At 40.1% G+C, this 17,728-nt stretch overlaps 1 protein-coding gene across 3 annotated transcripts in view; it reads left to right on the forward strand.

The window, feature by feature from the left end:
- Window positions 1-17,728, forward strand: part of CCDC18 (coiled-coil domain containing 18) — a 50,635-nt gene that overhangs the window by 24,264 nt on the left and 8,643 nt on the right. For 2 of the 3 annotated variants that reach the window (XM_019479059.2, XM_059728058.1), the window contains 9 exons: window positions 53-195; window positions 2,399-2,562; window positions 8,975-9,188; window positions 10,895-10,994; window positions 11,110-11,199; window positions 12,493-12,609; window positions 13,354-13,497; window positions 13,869-14,072; window positions 15,885-16,022. In XM_019479059.2, the coding sequence (XP_019334604.2) occupies window positions 53-195; window positions 2,399-2,562; window positions 8,975-9,188; window positions 10,895-10,994; window positions 11,110-11,199; window positions 12,493-12,609; window positions 13,354-13,497; window positions 13,869-14,072; window positions 15,885-16,022 (1,314 nt within the window). The remainder of the gene's footprint in view (window positions 1-52; window positions 196-2,398; window positions 2,563-8,974; window positions 9,189-10,894; window positions 10,995-11,109; window positions 11,200-12,492; window positions 12,610-13,353; window positions 13,498-13,868; window positions 14,073-15,884; window positions 16,023-17,728) is intronic. The other variant, XM_006265555.4, reaches the window with a different exon arrangement.

The raw sequence follows: 17,728 nt of genomic DNA on the forward strand, positions 1-17,728 counted from the left end.
ATGTACCTTAATTATTAACCTAGAATACTATATTAAATAACATTTTAAATAGGTATCTAAGCTAGAGCAAGAACTTCAAAAACAGAGAGAAAATTTAGAAGAAGAGTTGAGAAAAGCAGAAGGGAAACTCCATATATCTTCTCAGGAAGCAGATTTAAAAAGACAGAAAGTCGCTGAACTGACTAGTACAATCAGGTATGTTTAGAACATTTTTATATTCTATGTTAGTTTCATGTTGTTATACTACTGATTTTTTAATATAAAACGTGATGTTCTTAGGGCATGAAGCTGTTTAATAGGTAGCTTCAGAATAATACTTTCATAGATTCATAGATTGTAAGGCTGGAAGGGACCTCGGAATGAATCAGCAAGCTGTGTAAGTCTGCATAATTTTAAGTGAGCGAGTAGTTGCCCCATACCTTGTTGAATTATGGACTTTTATTTTTAGCTTTGTGACATATTTATTAACTTACAAATGGTTATCAAGACTAGTCCTCTTGTAGGCCTTTTTTCAAGGAGAGTTCATAAATACTATGACTTAAGTGTCATACCTAGAGTTAGATGCCTTCTTGAAACTGGAGCCTGAATTAATTGAGAAGCAATAAATACTGATTTTATTACTGAACTTGTCATTCTCTTTGAATAATGGAGCAGAAAACCCCTCTATCATCTATTTCAGGACATAAATTTGAAATATAAAATTAAAAAAAACCCCAGAATAACTTCTTATCTACAGTGCACAGTCAGTGTGGTTCATTTCTGGTTAAGATTGGTTAAACCAATTCATTTGAGTTCCTTTGCTTTTTTCCCCACTGATTCCATATCAAATATGTTCAGTTTAGAAATAAAAGAGAGAGAATAAAGTAAACTAAATGTAATTTTTCTTTTGGGGACACTGTCCAGGAGTACTATTTGAAATGCAGTTAGAAATACTACAATTTAATTGACTTGTTTAACCCATGTACTCTTGAAATGGCATTCAGCAGCATAAAGAGCTGATAAGCCTTTGAATAAATCTGTCTGCTTGTGTTCATTCCATACGCAGATCATTGGAACAGGTATGAAAATAGCAGCCTGTTATTGTACTGGCTTTTGAAGCAGGAAGGAGGGCTGGCTTCACCTTATTTTAATCAGCTTCTGCTTATGTGATACTGTAAGATTAGGATTCAGGTGATAGTTTGAAGTACACAGTCATTACAAAAGCTAGCCAGGAGCAAGGGAAAGAACTCAGCTTTTACGTTCCTCACGACTGTCTCCTCATCGAGAATTGCAAGGGACCAAGGAAGGCTGCAGGAGTCCTTCCATTTGGGAGAGGACTCAGCCTGGTAGAGAAGGAACTTCTGTGAACTGTAGCCTTTTAATACTTTGCCCAGGTTTTTCTGTAACCTATACATTGTGCTTTTGAGGCAGGGGCCTGAGACTCCGATATGAAATCTGCATATCATAGGCTGGCAGGTTTTAACAGTATTAACACTTCTGATATTCAAAATTAAATAAGACATGCATTATAAATGAAATTAAAATTGGAGTGATTTGATATACTTTACTCTGGCTTATTAAAATTATGTAAATGTTGTCTTTATAAGCTTTTATACTATGTTTATAAGTACGTATAATAGCGTATTGCCCTGAAAGCCAATTCTGTGGTGATGGATGCCATACAAATGCTTGCAGTTGGATAGTTATTGGTATAAGGACAGTGTTTGGTATACAGACTAAGAAGTGTAAACTGGTAAATGTAGTCAGAAGATTAGAAGGAAAGTTTCTAACGATCAGGGGAATGAGATTCTGGAATAATCTTCCAGTGGAAATAGTGTGGGCACACAGCTAATACATTTTAGAGTTTATGAGTGGGATTATAGAATTATAATTTTAGAATGGGATTATGTAATGTATTTAACAGACAGTTTAAATGTAGTCTGTGACAGCAGGGGCTGGTCATAATAACCCTGGAAATCCTTTTTACTCCCATGTTCCTATGTATAGACTTAGGTAGTCTTATGATGATAAGAAAATTGATCTATTCTCCTATAATATGACCAGGTTTTTTTATCCATAGCATTGTTTACATGCATTATTACTTCCACTCACTGTACTAATACTTGGCACATTTGTAATACTTGTAAATTAATTACCTGGTAACAGAAAATATAAATTTAATCTAGCCTTACAAGAATTTTATAAGTGGTTTTTAAAAGAAGGGGAACTGATGTAAGAGGACAGCATTGCTCTGTTGCAGATATTAAAGTAGAATCCAGATTTCTAGATGCTCAAAAACATATTAATCACAGGTGCGTATTTATTACCCAAAACATACAAGGATTTACAGATGTTGCTTATATTATTCCACAGTTCATTAATATTTGTTAATTCTCCTTGGTTTCTTTTTTTTATTTAGGCAGATTAAATTAGAGATGGATCAATGCAAAGATGAACTTATTGATATGGAGAAAGAACTAATACAATTAAGAAGAGATGGTGAAACAAAAACAATGCAGCTAAATCAGTTAGGAATTACTTTGGAGCAGTTGCAGTCAGAAGTAAATAAAAAAACAAACCAAGGTAATTTAGTATATTTTACCCTTAAAACTTTCAGTTTAAGATTATTTTGCTTCTGCTTTGTGTATATGTTTTTCCCTGTCCAGTTATTTACTCTGTAGTTTACTTACAAGTAATCCACACAAAAGGCATATGGAGAATCCAACTGCCAAATACCCATGCCTGAGTAGTGAGTGGAGAGACATAGTTAGCTGTGTTTGTCTGAAGTGCGGCAGAAAGTACAAAATTGACCCCTGTTTTCTGCCTAAACAGTGACTGATCACTGTTCTTAGTACTTTGGATGCAAACTCCTCATGTCTGCCAACCTTCCTAGACAGTAAAACTTTGCAATCAAGCCACCTAGACCCTGGAGCTAGTACCACAGTGTACACAAGCAACCCTCCCAACCCAAGAGCCCACCTTCCTGTGTAGGAGGTGTGGTTTCCTGCTTATACTGCCATGTTAACCTTAGAATATTTCAAGGTACCTGGGTTTAACAAAGGAAGGTTCTATCCAGTTCTAATGTGCATTTCTTCAGGGGGGTTTTCCATGTCTTCTGTGAGCACAGCATGTGGTCTCAGTCATAGGTTGGCTATGTTGTCTGGCTGTCTTACTTCTGATGGTAGATTGGCCTCCCTGGCCTAACAAAGCACTCTTTTTTTGTGGTACAAACCCCAGGCTTCACCTCTGCCATCTCTTCTTAGGTATTGCATAAAGGAGCACCAAAAGTCAGTGGCCTTGGTTTTAAAACCTTGCCTACTAAATACATCCCTCAGAGGTTTCTAGAAATGCAAGTCTCAAAATAGCTGAATAAATTAGTAATTTTTCAGTTCAGAAATCTAAAGGGGTTTTATTTCCCCTTTTGTCAGTGTTACAGTAGAATTAGAATCTAATCCACAGTGAAAAACAGAACACTTGGCTTTTGCAAGGAGGTAGAATCTAATCCACAGTGAATACTTGGCTTTTATAAAACAGTAGAAATAATAATTTGACACAGATCTCTCTCAACCTTGTTGAAAAGATATTGGCCCGCAAGGCCATTTTGTCCAGCCCACGGATCCCAGCTGGCAGGGGCTTTATGGAACCGAGCCAGCTCCCCCTTCTCTCTGCTGGTGCAGCCCAGCCTGGCTCCACAGACCCCTGCCAGCCTGTGCCCTGCTCTGTGCCCCACCAGTGCTGGCCCTGGGACATTGGTCCCAAGATGGTGACCAGGGGGCGGGGCACCTGTCAAGGGGCGGGGCTACCCATGCAGCCCTCAACAGCTTGCCAAAACTGGGTAAGCAGCCCTCCACCTGAAATAATTGCCCACCCCTGGTTTGGAGGGTCATTTAAATTAATTCCTCCTAATCCTTTGGTGGGAAATCAGTGGTAGGGAAGCAAGAAGTAAGATCTCATCCCCATGACTGCTGGGGCCTGGTCTCACCCCCCTATCAGCCCTCTGCCACTTGCCCCTACCCTTCTACTTGCTCAGTAATAGAAACCAACTATGAAGTTGATTAAATGCAGCCAGCACTGAGCATGACTATAAAGTGTATGGCCATATTGGGTAAACATGCTTTTAAAAAAAATTAAAATAAATTAAAATTAAAATGTCCTCTCTCATATGAAAAAGAAAACAGTAACTTTACTTTACATAACACTTCTTAGACTAACATTAAATCTCAGTTACAGCCTTTAACATCTGTCTGCCTTCACAAATAACATTACCTGGCATGCTTTCAACAGTTTCCTCAGTCCCATTTCCAAATTGTTATTCCCTCTGCTCTTCCTCTCCCCGCTCAGAATTATCGTGGAACAGTGTTCCCCAGTCTTTTAATCTCCACTTGTTTTATCATGCTTGATGCTCTCAGCTCCTCTTCATTCCTTTCAATATACGTTCACAGTTCATGCATGTCTAGCTGCACGCATTCTTGCAGCGTGAAGAATAGTCTCTTGTGCTCCAACAGATTCCTCATCTTCCAGGTGAGACATTATCAAAAGTCTCAATTTTTGCACCATTTGTCCTCTTTGGTCCAGTCCATATATCACCGTCCCACATGTCAATACATTATACCATTTGATTTTCTTTGCCTACCCTCCTTCACACTTTCTCTGCATATTCATTCCCCCAGAGCACATGATAAATTGACTATTTTTTCACAGTTTTCCCTTGGACACTTTTCCAATCTGCGTAATCTTTATCTTACCAGTAACACATTTCGTACTCCCATCCATGCGATTTCTACGTGTTCCCTCCTTGTTTGTGCTTCCCACATCCCCTTCCATACTTGGGCAGACTGACTTTCGGTCAGGTTCCCCACTTCTGTTATTTCATCTCTGCCCCTTATATTCTTTTCAAGATTTTTGCTATTTCTTCATGGTAAGGGTGGCCAAAATTTGGAATGGGCTTCCAAGGGAGGTGGTGCTCTCCCTTACCTTGAGGGTCTTTAAGAGAAGGCTGGATAGGCATCTGGCTGGGGTCATCTGACCCCAGCACTCTTTCCTGCCTATGCAGGGGGTTGGACTCGATGATTTGTTGAGGTCCCTTCCGACCCTAGCATCTATGAATCTATTTTCTCATTTCTTCAGATTCTCTTCCAGCAGTGCATAGTGTTTCACAAACTTCCCAGCTCTTGCATAGTGGGGGCGGAGGGGGTGTCCAGGCCTGAGGCATTTTTCCAACCCTTCTTCCTATGTCCTCAAGACCTTTCTGGCTAAGTACTGGCAAAGCCTTGTCATTTTCCCTTCCCCTTTTACTCCCACCATGTTCATCACGCTGATAAATTTGGTGTACATAAACACCTCTATGTCAGGCATTCCCCATCCTCCTCCTTGTTTTCTCTTGTATATTTCTTGCCTTGCCACCCACCTTTTTTGCTGCCCCAGAAAAAGGTTCACAACTCTCTCTCTATCTGTCGTGCTTGTCACCATGTTGGAGGAAACACAATTCCTACACAGAGGATCACAGGTAATAATATTGCCTTTACCAGTTCCACTTTTCCTTGTTCAGACAGCTGCCTCTTTCTCCAGACGCCTATTATCTATTGTATCTTGGCAATTATCTTTACTCAGGCCTTGTCACCTTTCCCTTTCATGTCCATCTGTATGCCAAGGATTTTCATTTCTTCTGTTTGGAGCTGCAAACTGTAGTCTTCCAGCCCTTCCCCGTTCCCTGTTCCCATTAGCACGGTCTTCTTTTTATTAATTTTTGCACCTGCTCCCTTGCTGTAGTCCATTGCAGGTTTCAACACTATCAATCAACAGCTTATCTTGGCCTAATACTGTGATGTCATCCATATCTAATGACACTTAATTTCTTCTCCACCAGGGATTTTCACCTGTGTGATCAACCTGTCTCTTTTTATTTTCTGGGCCAATGCTTCTATGACACAAACAGCTCTGCTGATAATGGGTAGCCCTGTCTTACACCAGATCTTATCTCAGAGTCCCAGCTCAAGTGACCATTTATCAATATCTGGCTTTTGGGTGTCTCATAGAATGATCCAGGCCATACAGTTATTGTATCTGGGAATCCCATTTTCCTCAGGATCACGAGCATGAACTTATGCTCTACTCAATCATGTGCTTTCTCCAAATCTATATTCATAACCACTGTGTTTCTTTTCCTCTTGGACATCTACCAAGTGTCCCTTATTAATCATAATGCGTCCACAATTCTTCTCCCTGGTATGGCATGCGCCTGGTCCTCATGAATCAGTTCTGATAAATTGCCTCTTATCTTTTGGGTCAAAAACTTTACAAACATTTTATAATCTGTGTCCAACAGTGTGATTGGTCTCCAATTCTCTAGTTTTTCTTTCTCTCCTTTTTTTAACGATAAGCACTACGACTCCCTCCACGAACCTTTCAGCTATTTCGCCCTGCTCCCCGGTTCTGTTCAGTAACTCCACTGGGTCCTGCCCTATGTATCCCCAAAATTTCTCATAAAATTCACATGGTAATCCATCTCAACCTGGTGTTTGCCCTCTACCCCCTCTTTTTAATTTTCTCATTGCTTCAAACACCTCTTTAGGGGTGATTTCTCTTTCCATCTTCACTCTTTCTTCTTCGTTTATTCTTTGTACAATTTCCTGTACAAATAACTAGGCTTTTGTTTTGTCTGTCCCTTTACTTTTATACAATACTTCGTAGTAGGATCGTGCCACTTCAGGCATTTCTTCCTGATTCGTTACTCTTTTCTCTTCTGTTGTTATCACTGTCAGAAGTCCCTTTTTTGCTGCTTTGAGTTTGATTGAGAAATAGTTATTCCATGTTTCTCCTTCTGGCCGTGGTGCTTAAGTTAAGAAAATCTTCCTAAACCATGTGTTGATTCATCTCTTGTTCTCTGCAATCTCTTCTTTCTTGTTTTCCCCTTATGCTGCTTGTTTTTGCAACATCTCCAGTTCCCCCCCAATTCTGTTATAATGTCTCCTCTCCAGTTCCAGCTCTTGTGGTGTTTCTTCTGCTGTGTGGGTTTCCATTTGTTCCACCTCCTCTGTTTTTTGTGTTCCTCTTACTTTGCTGGCATAGGCAATAGGGCGGTTCCTATAAAGGTGCCCTTCCTTCTTCCAGATTGTACAATTAAGTGTCTCCTGGCAGACTCTGGCTCTACGGCCTGTCTCATTACATCTGTAGCAGCAGGTTAATGCACCTAACGCTGCAGTGTGCCCTTCTTTCCCATACTGACTGCATATTTTGGGCTGCCCATGATACATTTACGTATCCTCTTTGTAGTCCTAGCTGGATAACTGATGGTTAAGTGCTTCACTCCTCCTCTATCAAATTCATCTCTTTCCAGGATTGCTCTTACTTTCCATACCCCTCTCCAAATTTTATACTTATCCAAAACTCTCTCCACCATCTGTACTCTTTGCAGTCTTCCATCCATCCTCTGATATCTGCTTCATGTATTATCTCTGAGAACATCCTGACTATTGTGACATGCTCCTGGGATCGCTCTCCAGCTAGGAATCTAATTCCTCTCAGGGTTACATCATCGTGCTTTTCCTTGTATGAATTCCAGAACTCTTCATAGCCCTTTCTCTCCCAGAACATGATTCGCCATGCTCTTTAGTTTCCAAATGTCAGCAGGCTTGTTACTTGCTCTGGTTTTATTTTTTCAATGTCTCAAAATTCTAATATTATGAAAACCTAAGTCTGTCTGTCTGTCCATCTGTAATGCTTTATTGGCACCCTGATTGGCTGATGGAAACAGCCAGTCAGAGTGCTCCAAGCATGGGGGGAATGCCACCATGATTCCAAAGCTGTGCTGAGGACCGGACAGAGGGTAGCCACAGCTCCCCCCCCCGTAAGAGGCAGGACAGCAGCAGCATGGGACTTTAGGGGGTGGCACTCCATCCTAGCCCCTTCACTCCTGCCCATATCACGCATGGTTGGTATTGTATATAAGTTTTCTGAAGTCTTTTGGCAGGCATCCTGTGTGCAAGTTTTGCCTGCCCTCAGCCATATGGCTGCAGAAGCAAGCTAGGGAGGAGCCTCCCATTTCCATAAAGTGGGCTTTAAGCCCCAGCACTTCGGCAGGTACTAAACCACGCTAAAAGAACAGTTATCCCCTGGGGGATATCTGAAGCCCCTGGTGGGGGTGGAGGACGTTTGCTGGTTGTAGAGCCACTTATGGTTTTGGGACTGACTCATGGATTTGGACTTGATTTGGCTAATTTGGCTTGGAACACAAAAAATTTCTTTAAAAAAAAAAAGGTATCATCTAGAAGCTTTCAATTAGAAAAAGGTGGAAAGGGGCTGATTAAAAGTGTATTTATGGAGTACCTGTGCTAAAACTTGCAGCAGTTTCAAAAAAAGGTAAAATGCCAACAGTTCCAGGTGAACTAAGTTAATGGGTACTATATACAAATTGCTACAGCAGAGTTTATTTCAAGGTCATTGTTTTCAAATTTGCTCCTTTCTTCCATGTGCTTAGGGAGAGCAGAGTTTGACAGTAAGGAGTGAGGAAAGAAGTTTGGGGCTCAGGGTGCAAAGGGGCTACCTGACTCCCCAGATTTATTTTCCTTGATGTAGCAGTGGGAAAGGGACAAATTCAAGGCAAACCTCCAATAATTAGATTCCATACCTGGAAAGCTATATCAAATTCATACATTTTCCATACTTAAAATCTAATGTTGCGGGGTGCTCTTATAATCAGGGTATTCTTATATTTGAGTAAACATGGTACGTTTTCCCTCTTTCTGCTGGGTGCAGTTTTCTTTAAAACTCAACTGAACAAAAAGAATTGAGGAGGCTGGGTAATGTACAGCCTTCCTAAAATTAAGCTGTAAATGTTTGGTGCTGTGAAAGGGTTCTCATGGAACTGGTGAGGAATTGCTTTTCTTGAATGTCCTTGAAACTTGTGTTAAAAACAGTTGAATGCTAGAATTGTTAATTTGTGGAAGCATCATTTAACCTAACTTGTTGGTCAATACACTTTTTTTTAACATTGTAGTGACTGAGTTAGAAGATAAACTGCTTCAGAGTGAGGCTTGTTACAAGAATGCCTTACAGAAAATAGCAGAGCTGGAGACTGAATTACAGAATGCCCATGGAGAGTTAAAAATCACTTTGAGACAACTACAGGACCTGAGAGAGATTCTTCAAAATGCACAGTTATCACTGGAGGAGAAGTATGCTGCTATCAAGGATCTGACAGCTGAGCTTAGGTGAGCTTTTATTGTGATCTTAGAAACAGTGAAACTTGTGGTTGTTGTTTTCTGTGCTATTTCCATCAGTTCTCTGTAATCTCTATATAGTCTGTAATCTTTATATAGTTAATAGTTTTGGGATAACTCATTAAAGTAGTCTCTAACTTTTTCAGTGTCTAAAAAGTGAATATTTTATAAGGAATTACTGTGTTGGAAATGTCTTCAAAATCTGTTAAAATAGAATTTCCCAATTCAGAAGCTTAAAAATGGCCTGACTCAAAGACATGCTGAGGAGCCACAGCTGTTCACTGAAGTTACTGGGAGATATGGTCACTGAATACCTTTTGAAAATAATAACATGTTACATTGTAGGTACTTAAATGGTGGTTTAATTGCCTGACTCTAGGCACCCACATTTGAAAATACTAGGTTATTTTCAATGAGATCTGTATTCATGTGCTCAGTCAAGAAATTAAATAATTTCTATCTTAAAAGTTTTTCATACCTAGAAGTACTTTTATATAATGTGCTGAAAATAGTTTTTAATTTTCAGCTGTCATTTTAAATTTCTGACTGAGAGTGAGCGCTTGGGAGCTTGTCTGCTAGAAGAAGCAACACTTAGAGTAGCTTCTATCTCTGGCTTTCCATCCATGGATATAGTATCAATATTAAAGGAGGCCATGAGCAGGGAGAGAGATCTACCATTATCAGGAAAAGAGAGAAGTAATACCTGGCTTCCAGCTCACATCCTTGGTTTATGTAAGGGAAGAGGCACCCACTATTTCCATCTACAGTTACCATGGTAGCTTCTATTTTAAAGGTTTTATGTAACTTTTTCCACATATGCATGTTATCTCACTCCCTTTTTGCATCATTTGCTGCTGTGTGCTTTTCTCTCTTTCTTCATCTTTTCTCACCACTATCCAATAACATTTTTGGAGTGGGCAAGTGGAGCACCAGCTTCAGGCATCACCTTAGTAGGGACACCAGAATGGTGGCTCCTTGGGGAGTCTGTGCCCTGGCAGCAGGAGCAGCCCTATGCTGCTGCTGTTATACCTGGCTACTAATACATGTACACTGTTCTGTTGCTCTGGCAACAACAGGGGATGGGAGACTAAGACGCAGCAGCTGGGAGATGGCCAAAGCAGGTAAGACTCCTGCCCACCCCTGCTCTCCATCAGGGTTTGCACAGGGGACAAACCCTGCTAGTTATACCTCTGCCCATATACACTGTATGAAATAGTAGTCTAGCCATGTAACAGCTGCTGACACCTGTTTAGTGGCTAGGAGCTTTCAAGTAAAGCCTATGGAAATCACGTGGAAAGGACAAGTGAGGAGGAAAAGCAAATGCCTCGTGGGTTAAAGAAGTATCAGGTATGGCAGCAGCACTAGTTTCCTCCTGTTCAAGTACCCGCGTATGCCTTGCAAATTCAGATTTCTCTTTGAGAGAAAGAATCAGAAATGTAGACGGTCTCTATCTTTATAATGATATAGAGGGCATCATCTAGGCAGAGACTGTCTTAATGAGGAAGTTATGACTGAATGTTAAATATGATGCACAATTAAATTAATTTAACTATTTTTTAAAATATGGAGGTTTTCGAATGCAAGGTCTTTCAGATTTATGAAAATATGATCTTTTTGGAAGCTGGGAGTTGGTGAGGTGCATCTTTACAAAGGAGAGAAACATCTACGTGGTTTTATTTTTCACATGGAAATTGCAGGCAGTGCAAAGGTGAAATTGCGGATAAAAAGCAAGAACTTCTTGACATGGACCAGGCACTGAAAGAAAGGAACTGGGAACTGAAACAAAGAGCAGCTCAGGTTGGATTTTTTTCTAAAGCATGGTATTAGAGTATCTCTTGTTAAGCGGCTGGTTACTTAAAGCTCAACATTTGGTAAAAATGCCCAAATTATTGTTGTAATCTCACTCCTGCAGAGAACATTGCTGATACAGAGCACTCATGTAGTCACCAGAGTCTATACAAGTGGCTACTTCAGACTACTGCTTAGTGAAGCTGCTAAAAGGGTGGGTAGTGATTCTTTAGTTTCTAAAAAATTACTTTTTCTTCCAACCTTTAGGTCTGGGTTTAAATCAAATTAAATTTACCTTCACTTTTGTATGCATTACCTCTTACACCAGAAGTAGTATAACAGCCTTATTGTATTGCCACTCACATTTTTTAAATATGAGTTGAATATTTTCCTTTCTCTGCTTTTGTGAGACTCCCATTTAATACTGACCAAGCTGATGCGATCTGCATTTGAATCTCTGGAAGAATTTTTTCTCTCTCTCCCACCCCAAAGACTGTTCTTACATAGTAAGATTAGCTAGATTAGTCTGAGTTTCAAGGTTTAATACCTCATCCAGTTTTTTTATGAGAATAAGGTTGATATTATTTGCTCATCACAAATTTATTCCTAAAGTGGTCATTTGATCCAAATGAGATAACCGGTATGCCTGTTTTCTTGCTACCAGACAATAGCAAGATTACTTGCTGCAGGTGCTAGGCCCTTAACTGCTTCTTGTAAATGTAAATCCTAAAAAGGCTCTTGTCTTTTAATAATTAAGTTACAGGATGGGCAATAATCTCTCAGTACTTGACATATTGTCTTAAGACTCCAATCATGCTCTGAGATCCCTTCTGTTCTCATGAGTCTCAGAACACATTTGCTTAAATCTAAAGTAACTTCCTAAACATTCAGTTGAAAATCTTACTGTGGAATTATAAAGAGCTTTTGCCTGAAGTTTACTCCATACCTGTTTGCAACTTTACTGTTGATCTGGTTTCAGGATCTGGAGAGAAGTCCTGGAGCCATTGTTTAATTAGTCTTCTCAAAGTCACTTTATTAGGGAGTTACTGCTTGTCACTCTCAGCAGTGATAATTCTCAAAGAAGAAAAATTTCTTCCGAAATTCTGCAAAAGTTCTGAAAGTGCCTGGTTGCTACACCTCCTTGTACAGCATCATGTGAAATAAAATAGGCATATTCCAAGACTACAATTCTGTACTGATAGTCCACTCAGTGAACTGCAGTTAAAGTTGAGTAATTGATCTTGTTTTACATGCTGAACAGATGTATGGAATTAGAATTGTTTTCCCCTCTTCTCTTGTACATGGTTTCTTAGAATAGATTTCTAGAATCTAGATGTCAAATCTCTAATGCGTTGTTGTGTGGCTGCACTGTGCTATCTGGAAGGAATTCATTTCATTGTGTGTGTTGAGTTCTTTGCTATTCTGTAACAGTTTTTTTCCCTGAAGTTCTTAATAGTACTTCAAAACAAAGTGCGTAACTTTCATTATTCCTCTTACCTGTTTTTAGGTTACACAGTTAGATATGACTATTCGTGAACACAGGGGAGAAATGGAGCAGAAAATAATCAGATTAGAAGGCAGTTTGGAGAAATCTGAATTAGAAATTAAGGAGTGCAACAAACAGGTACTTATTCATTGAAAAATTAGATTCTGTTACTGTGGTTGGAACTCATGACAATGTCTGCATGTGACAGGGCAGGACTGTCCACCTGGCATATGGCCCCCATGAGGTTATCTGCAGCCCCTGGGCTCCTAGCTCTCCTGCCTCTGCCCAGTTCTCCTGCTACTGCCACCAGAATTTCCAGGCTCCCCCTTCCTCCTCCATCTTCTGCTTCCTACCCCTGTGTTGGCAGGGCTTGAGGGATCCTGTGGCAGGCGAGCTCAGGGGAGAACCAGGACCACAAGTGGTGTGGGGGTGTGGTACAATACATGGTGGGAGAGGGAAGGTGGGGAGGCTGTGGGGTATGGCTGGGGGCCATGGGCACCCCAGCCACTCAGAATCTGGAAAGCCTTGTAATAAGGGAATGGACCCGAGTTAAACTGGCTTAAATTCAGTACAGAGAAAACAAAATGGCAGGTTGCAGGGAGCCCTTGTGGTTTTGGTGATATCTTTTTAATCATCAAAAATATTAGAGTTGATAAATTAATAGTTTCTGAAAAAAAATATAGTATGGAAAGAGAAGTTTAGCCTCATTACTTTCTGAAAAATGCCCCTTAATATTGCTCTTTTATAATGGGGTAAAATTACAAAAATTAGTAAAGGGATTTAAAGACAGATGTAGTAGTTGAAAATACTGCTGATTTAAGTTTTGAAATTGTCTGTATTTTAGTGTGTCCCTTAATTCTAGTCTTCTTAATATATGGTCAGATTGAGAGCTTAGATACCAAACTACAACATTCTAGAGATGAGCTTCGTGAAAAAGAGTTTGAACTGCTGCAGAGAGATCAAGAAATAAATCAACTGAAAAAAGAAATTGAAAGAAAACAACACAGACTCACAGGTATTGAAAAGGTAAGGTGTTTCCTTGGGTGAACTTTTTTTTCCCAATTACCATGATAATAAAAATAAAGTTTATATATATTTAGATATTGAGAACATACTGTTAAAATAAGAAAGGTACAATGAGAGTGTCTACATGTGCCCTCCACGGCACCGTTGTTATTGCGCTGTCATTTAGTTCTTCCTTCTGGCAGTACTGAATAATGGTGCAGTAACAGCTGTTATTGTGCCATCCAGGCAGCGTACAGTTATTTTTAACTGCTATGTTGCCATAATGATGTGCTATAATGAGTTAGCTTATTGCTATGGCAATGTACTATCGGTGTCAAATTAAATTGTTGAATATTGTTTCTGTAAGTACTTGCTTTATTCTGTTGTTATAGACAGTGAAAAACCAGGAGAAGTGCATTGCAGATCAGTACAAGGAAGCACTAGATTTAGGTCAACAATTAAGGCTAGAACGAGAACAGATGCAGCACATTCACTTGGATCTGCTGGAGACTCGCAGGCTGCTGGTTCAAGCTCAAAGAGAAACAGACAGACTTTCGCATGAACTGGAAGAAGTGAACCATCTTTCTCAAGAAAAGGTGAGCAAACCATCTTTCTCAAGAAAAAGTGAGCAAATCATTAACTTGTATAAAGCAGCTTGGATTTTACAGATGGTAGAATTACCTATTGAAAAATATGTTGGTTTTCTGGGTGTGCTACATACACTTGTGTATACTAAGTTTTCAGTAGTATTGATTTTATATTGACATAGGAGCATTTGGTTTTGTTTATGTTAAAAAATGTAAATTGGATAAACTTCCAGAAGCATTATGGTGTGTGAATTGACTAGAATTTTCCTAATTTAAAAATACCGTTGGCTGGGGATATGCGGGGAGAGGAGGGAAATGAGTTAACTCTTGATATATGGAACAAAGAAGGAGAAAGAGTTTCCATATTTAAATATCTACTAGCAACTAGACTGTCGGATTCTTGTTGGGGGGACTTCTGCTTATCTTTTTCTACTTCCTTTCAGCATGCAGGGGTCAGGTTCAGTTGCAGTTTCTTTGCTGCCCTGAACCTAGATGCTGCTTTCTCACTGCCCAAGGGGGCAATAACCAACCCAAAGATGTGGAAAGGAAGGGAGTACAAACACATACACTCTACCTTCTAAGGAAGCGGGACTTAAGCAGGACTTGTACCTATCTTTTGCAACTTCAGGGAACTCCAAGAAAGTGTGTGCTTTGCTGAAGCAAAATTCCTTTCTGAATAGTTCCAATTTGGAGCAGCACTGAAAGCCATAATTTAGCTTTTGTGCAGTAGGGTTTTTCATCCCTTCATTGCAAAGCAAGATGCAACGATTAAGGAACAAAACAGCGGTCTTTTAGAACCATAGAAAAGAAGGGCTGGAAAGGACTTCCCAATGCTTCTGAGGGAGGTGAAAAAAACCTGGCACATGTAGCAGCAGGAGGGGAAAAAAATCCTTCCTGGCCCTATGTGGCAACCAGCAAAGCCCAGAAGCATGGGAAATACTAAATACCCCTCATTCTGCTCTGCAGCCTAGGGACAGCAATCATAGCTCCACACATCACACCCTCTTACCAGACCATCAGAATTCTCCTTTCTGTGTCCCTTCCATAAATCTTATTCTAGCCCTTTAATCTTCTTTCATAACTAAGCCAGATTGTGGAGCTCTGCTTTATTCTCCTGCTGCTGAGTGTGGTCCTCTCCGATATCCACCTGCTTTAGGCTGCTTGTGCCTAACGTTTTGGACCTAAATTCATTAGATTATTCCTGAGTTTAGCCAGAGACTTCTTGTGTAAAGATGGACAAGTCTCTTCATCTGCTACTTAAGGGGTTGACAATCTATGGCCCATGGGCTGGACTGGCCTGTAAAGAGGTTTAATCTTGTTCAGGAAGGTCTGACCTGCCATGGGGGATTGGATAGCATGCAACTGCACGAACTGCCTGTTTCTTCTACAGCCCTCCGTGCTGCTGTCTCATACATGCGTTTACCCTTGCTGCAGCGGGGCTAGATATCTTGAACTCTGGGAGGAGTGGAGGGGGGCGAAGATATTTGTAGTCTGTGTGGGCAAGAGGCTGTCACCTCTGGGGTTCTTGAATGAATACGACTCTATTCTTGTATTTGCTTGGCTTTGAATTGATTTAGAAACTAAATAAAAGCAAATTTGGCTTACTGACTCCAGGCTTTATTTTTATTCCTTTCTTTGCTGATGACTCGCGTTGGACAAATAAGGTAAATGTTTAACTTCTCCAGCCAGGCTATATAAACTAGGAAAGATAAGATCCATGTTTCATCCAAGGTGCTTCAAATAGAAGCAATGTTTTTTTGGATGAAAGGTGCAAAACATTAAATGTACATTCCCTTTATCATTTATTATTTACTCCTACAGGAAGCTCGTGCAAACTGTTTGGCAGAAGAACTAGGTGCTGCTCAAGCGCATGAAGCCCAGTTAGAAGCAAGAATGCAAGCAGAAATAAAAAGGCTTTCAGCAGAAATAGACTCATTAAAAGAGGCTTATGAGCTGGAGGTAAACGAGAGAACTTACTAGGCTTTGGCATTTTTACAATAGTACATTTTTATTCTAGCACTACTGCACACCTTCTGGATATTCTTCTTCCAGTTCTGAAGACATAGTAGTGGTTTAGTGCTTTTCATGTTATTTCAAGACAGTGAATCATCATCTGCTACATCCATTTTCAAACTTTTCTGTCCCTTTGGGTATTTTCCAAAGGGCATTTCCTGTGAAATTGCTGACTAGCAGTTTACTCTCTTTCATAGTAAAACATGTAAAGCCTAAACTAAGGCAAAGAGCATAAACATCCTCTGGAGCTGCAGGTAAGGAGAAGAGACTCTTAGTTGGAAGACAGGCCATGGTCTTTGTTTTCTTTATATATGAGCTAAAAGACTCCAGCAGAGATGCCTCCAAGAAGGAAGCAACTCCTGCTCAGAATTCAGCAAGCTAATAATCCATGTAAGTCCTCAAGAAAGACTCCAGTAATAAGTCAGAATATTCTTTCAAACCCTCTTCTCTCAAACTACCTCTCATATACTCATGAATGACTGATTCCTAGGAGAAGGAATTCAGCATACTATCAAACTCTTCTTCCTCCCACGGTGATTATTTGCATCCACAGGGATACACATCCTTGCCATATATCCAAGTATATTTCTGACAAAGAAAAGGGAAGACATTTGAGATACAAACACAGAGTTGTTTCACAGTTGAAAAACCTAAGGAAAAAAAAGGTGATACCCTTTCCTAAAAGGTAAAATTCCTCTGAAAGACCAAAGCAAAGTAAAGAGTTCAAAAAAGCTCATAGATATGCATGGGCATACATGCATTCATGCACATGCATGGTCTAAGAAAGTCTAGAACACAGGTTCCCAAACTGTGGTATGCATACCCCTGGGGGTACATAAGTCATCTTGGAGGGGGTACATGGAGAAATTATGTAATAATGGATTTAATTTTCATTATAATTGGCATTTAAGGAGTTAAAATATAAAATGTATGCAGATAGGGGTATGTGGACAGCTGGTAAATCTGGAAGGGGTCGCGCAATAAGAAAACGTTTGAGAACCGTTAGTCTAGAAGACGAACCATACTTCTGTGCCTTTCCTCTTGTTCTGCCAACTAGAAAGATAGTACAAAAGCATCGGAGATATTACTGATATTACTCAACATTATTAACTGCCAGGGAAGGATGTGTGTTTTGGCAGGATCTTGTATCAAATAGTCTGCTTCTACATCTAAAACCAGCTTACTTGACTCTGACACCTGAACTTACAAAAAGATAAACCAAGCTAAGAAGAAAGGGCTTCTCAGGTGATGAGTAGTATCCTGTTCTACTACAGACCATCGACTGGATATCTCAGCAAAGTGTAAACAAAATGTTCTTGATTGTTAAGAAAAGAAAATTAATTCCAAGAAGCCAGGAATTTGAGTTCATTTAAAGTTTTCATTTTAATCTTTTATGCCTCACCAACTTGAAGGTCATGGTATGTGAAGGTGTTACAAAAACTGGCTTATCTGAGTCACTAGTGCAGCGGGGGCCAACTTTTTGGGGCATGCCACAAATTACCCCAAACCCTCCCTAGGTGCCACTTCAATCCCCTTCCTCTGCCTGATCAGCTGCTCTGCTTTCTGTCCTGTGCCTTTGTCCAGTCTCCCGCTTTGCTTTCTGCTCCCTGATTTGCTGCTATGCATTCTGCTCCCTGCCCTGTCTGCTGCTG

This window comes from Alligator mississippiensis, chromosome 5 (genome assembly GCF_030867095.1).
Source record: "Alligator mississippiensis isolate rAllMis1 chromosome 5, rAllMis1, whole genome shotgun sequence".
NCBI classification, from domain to species: domain Eukaryota; kingdom Metazoa; phylum Chordata; order Crocodylia; family Alligatoridae; genus Alligator; species Alligator mississippiensis.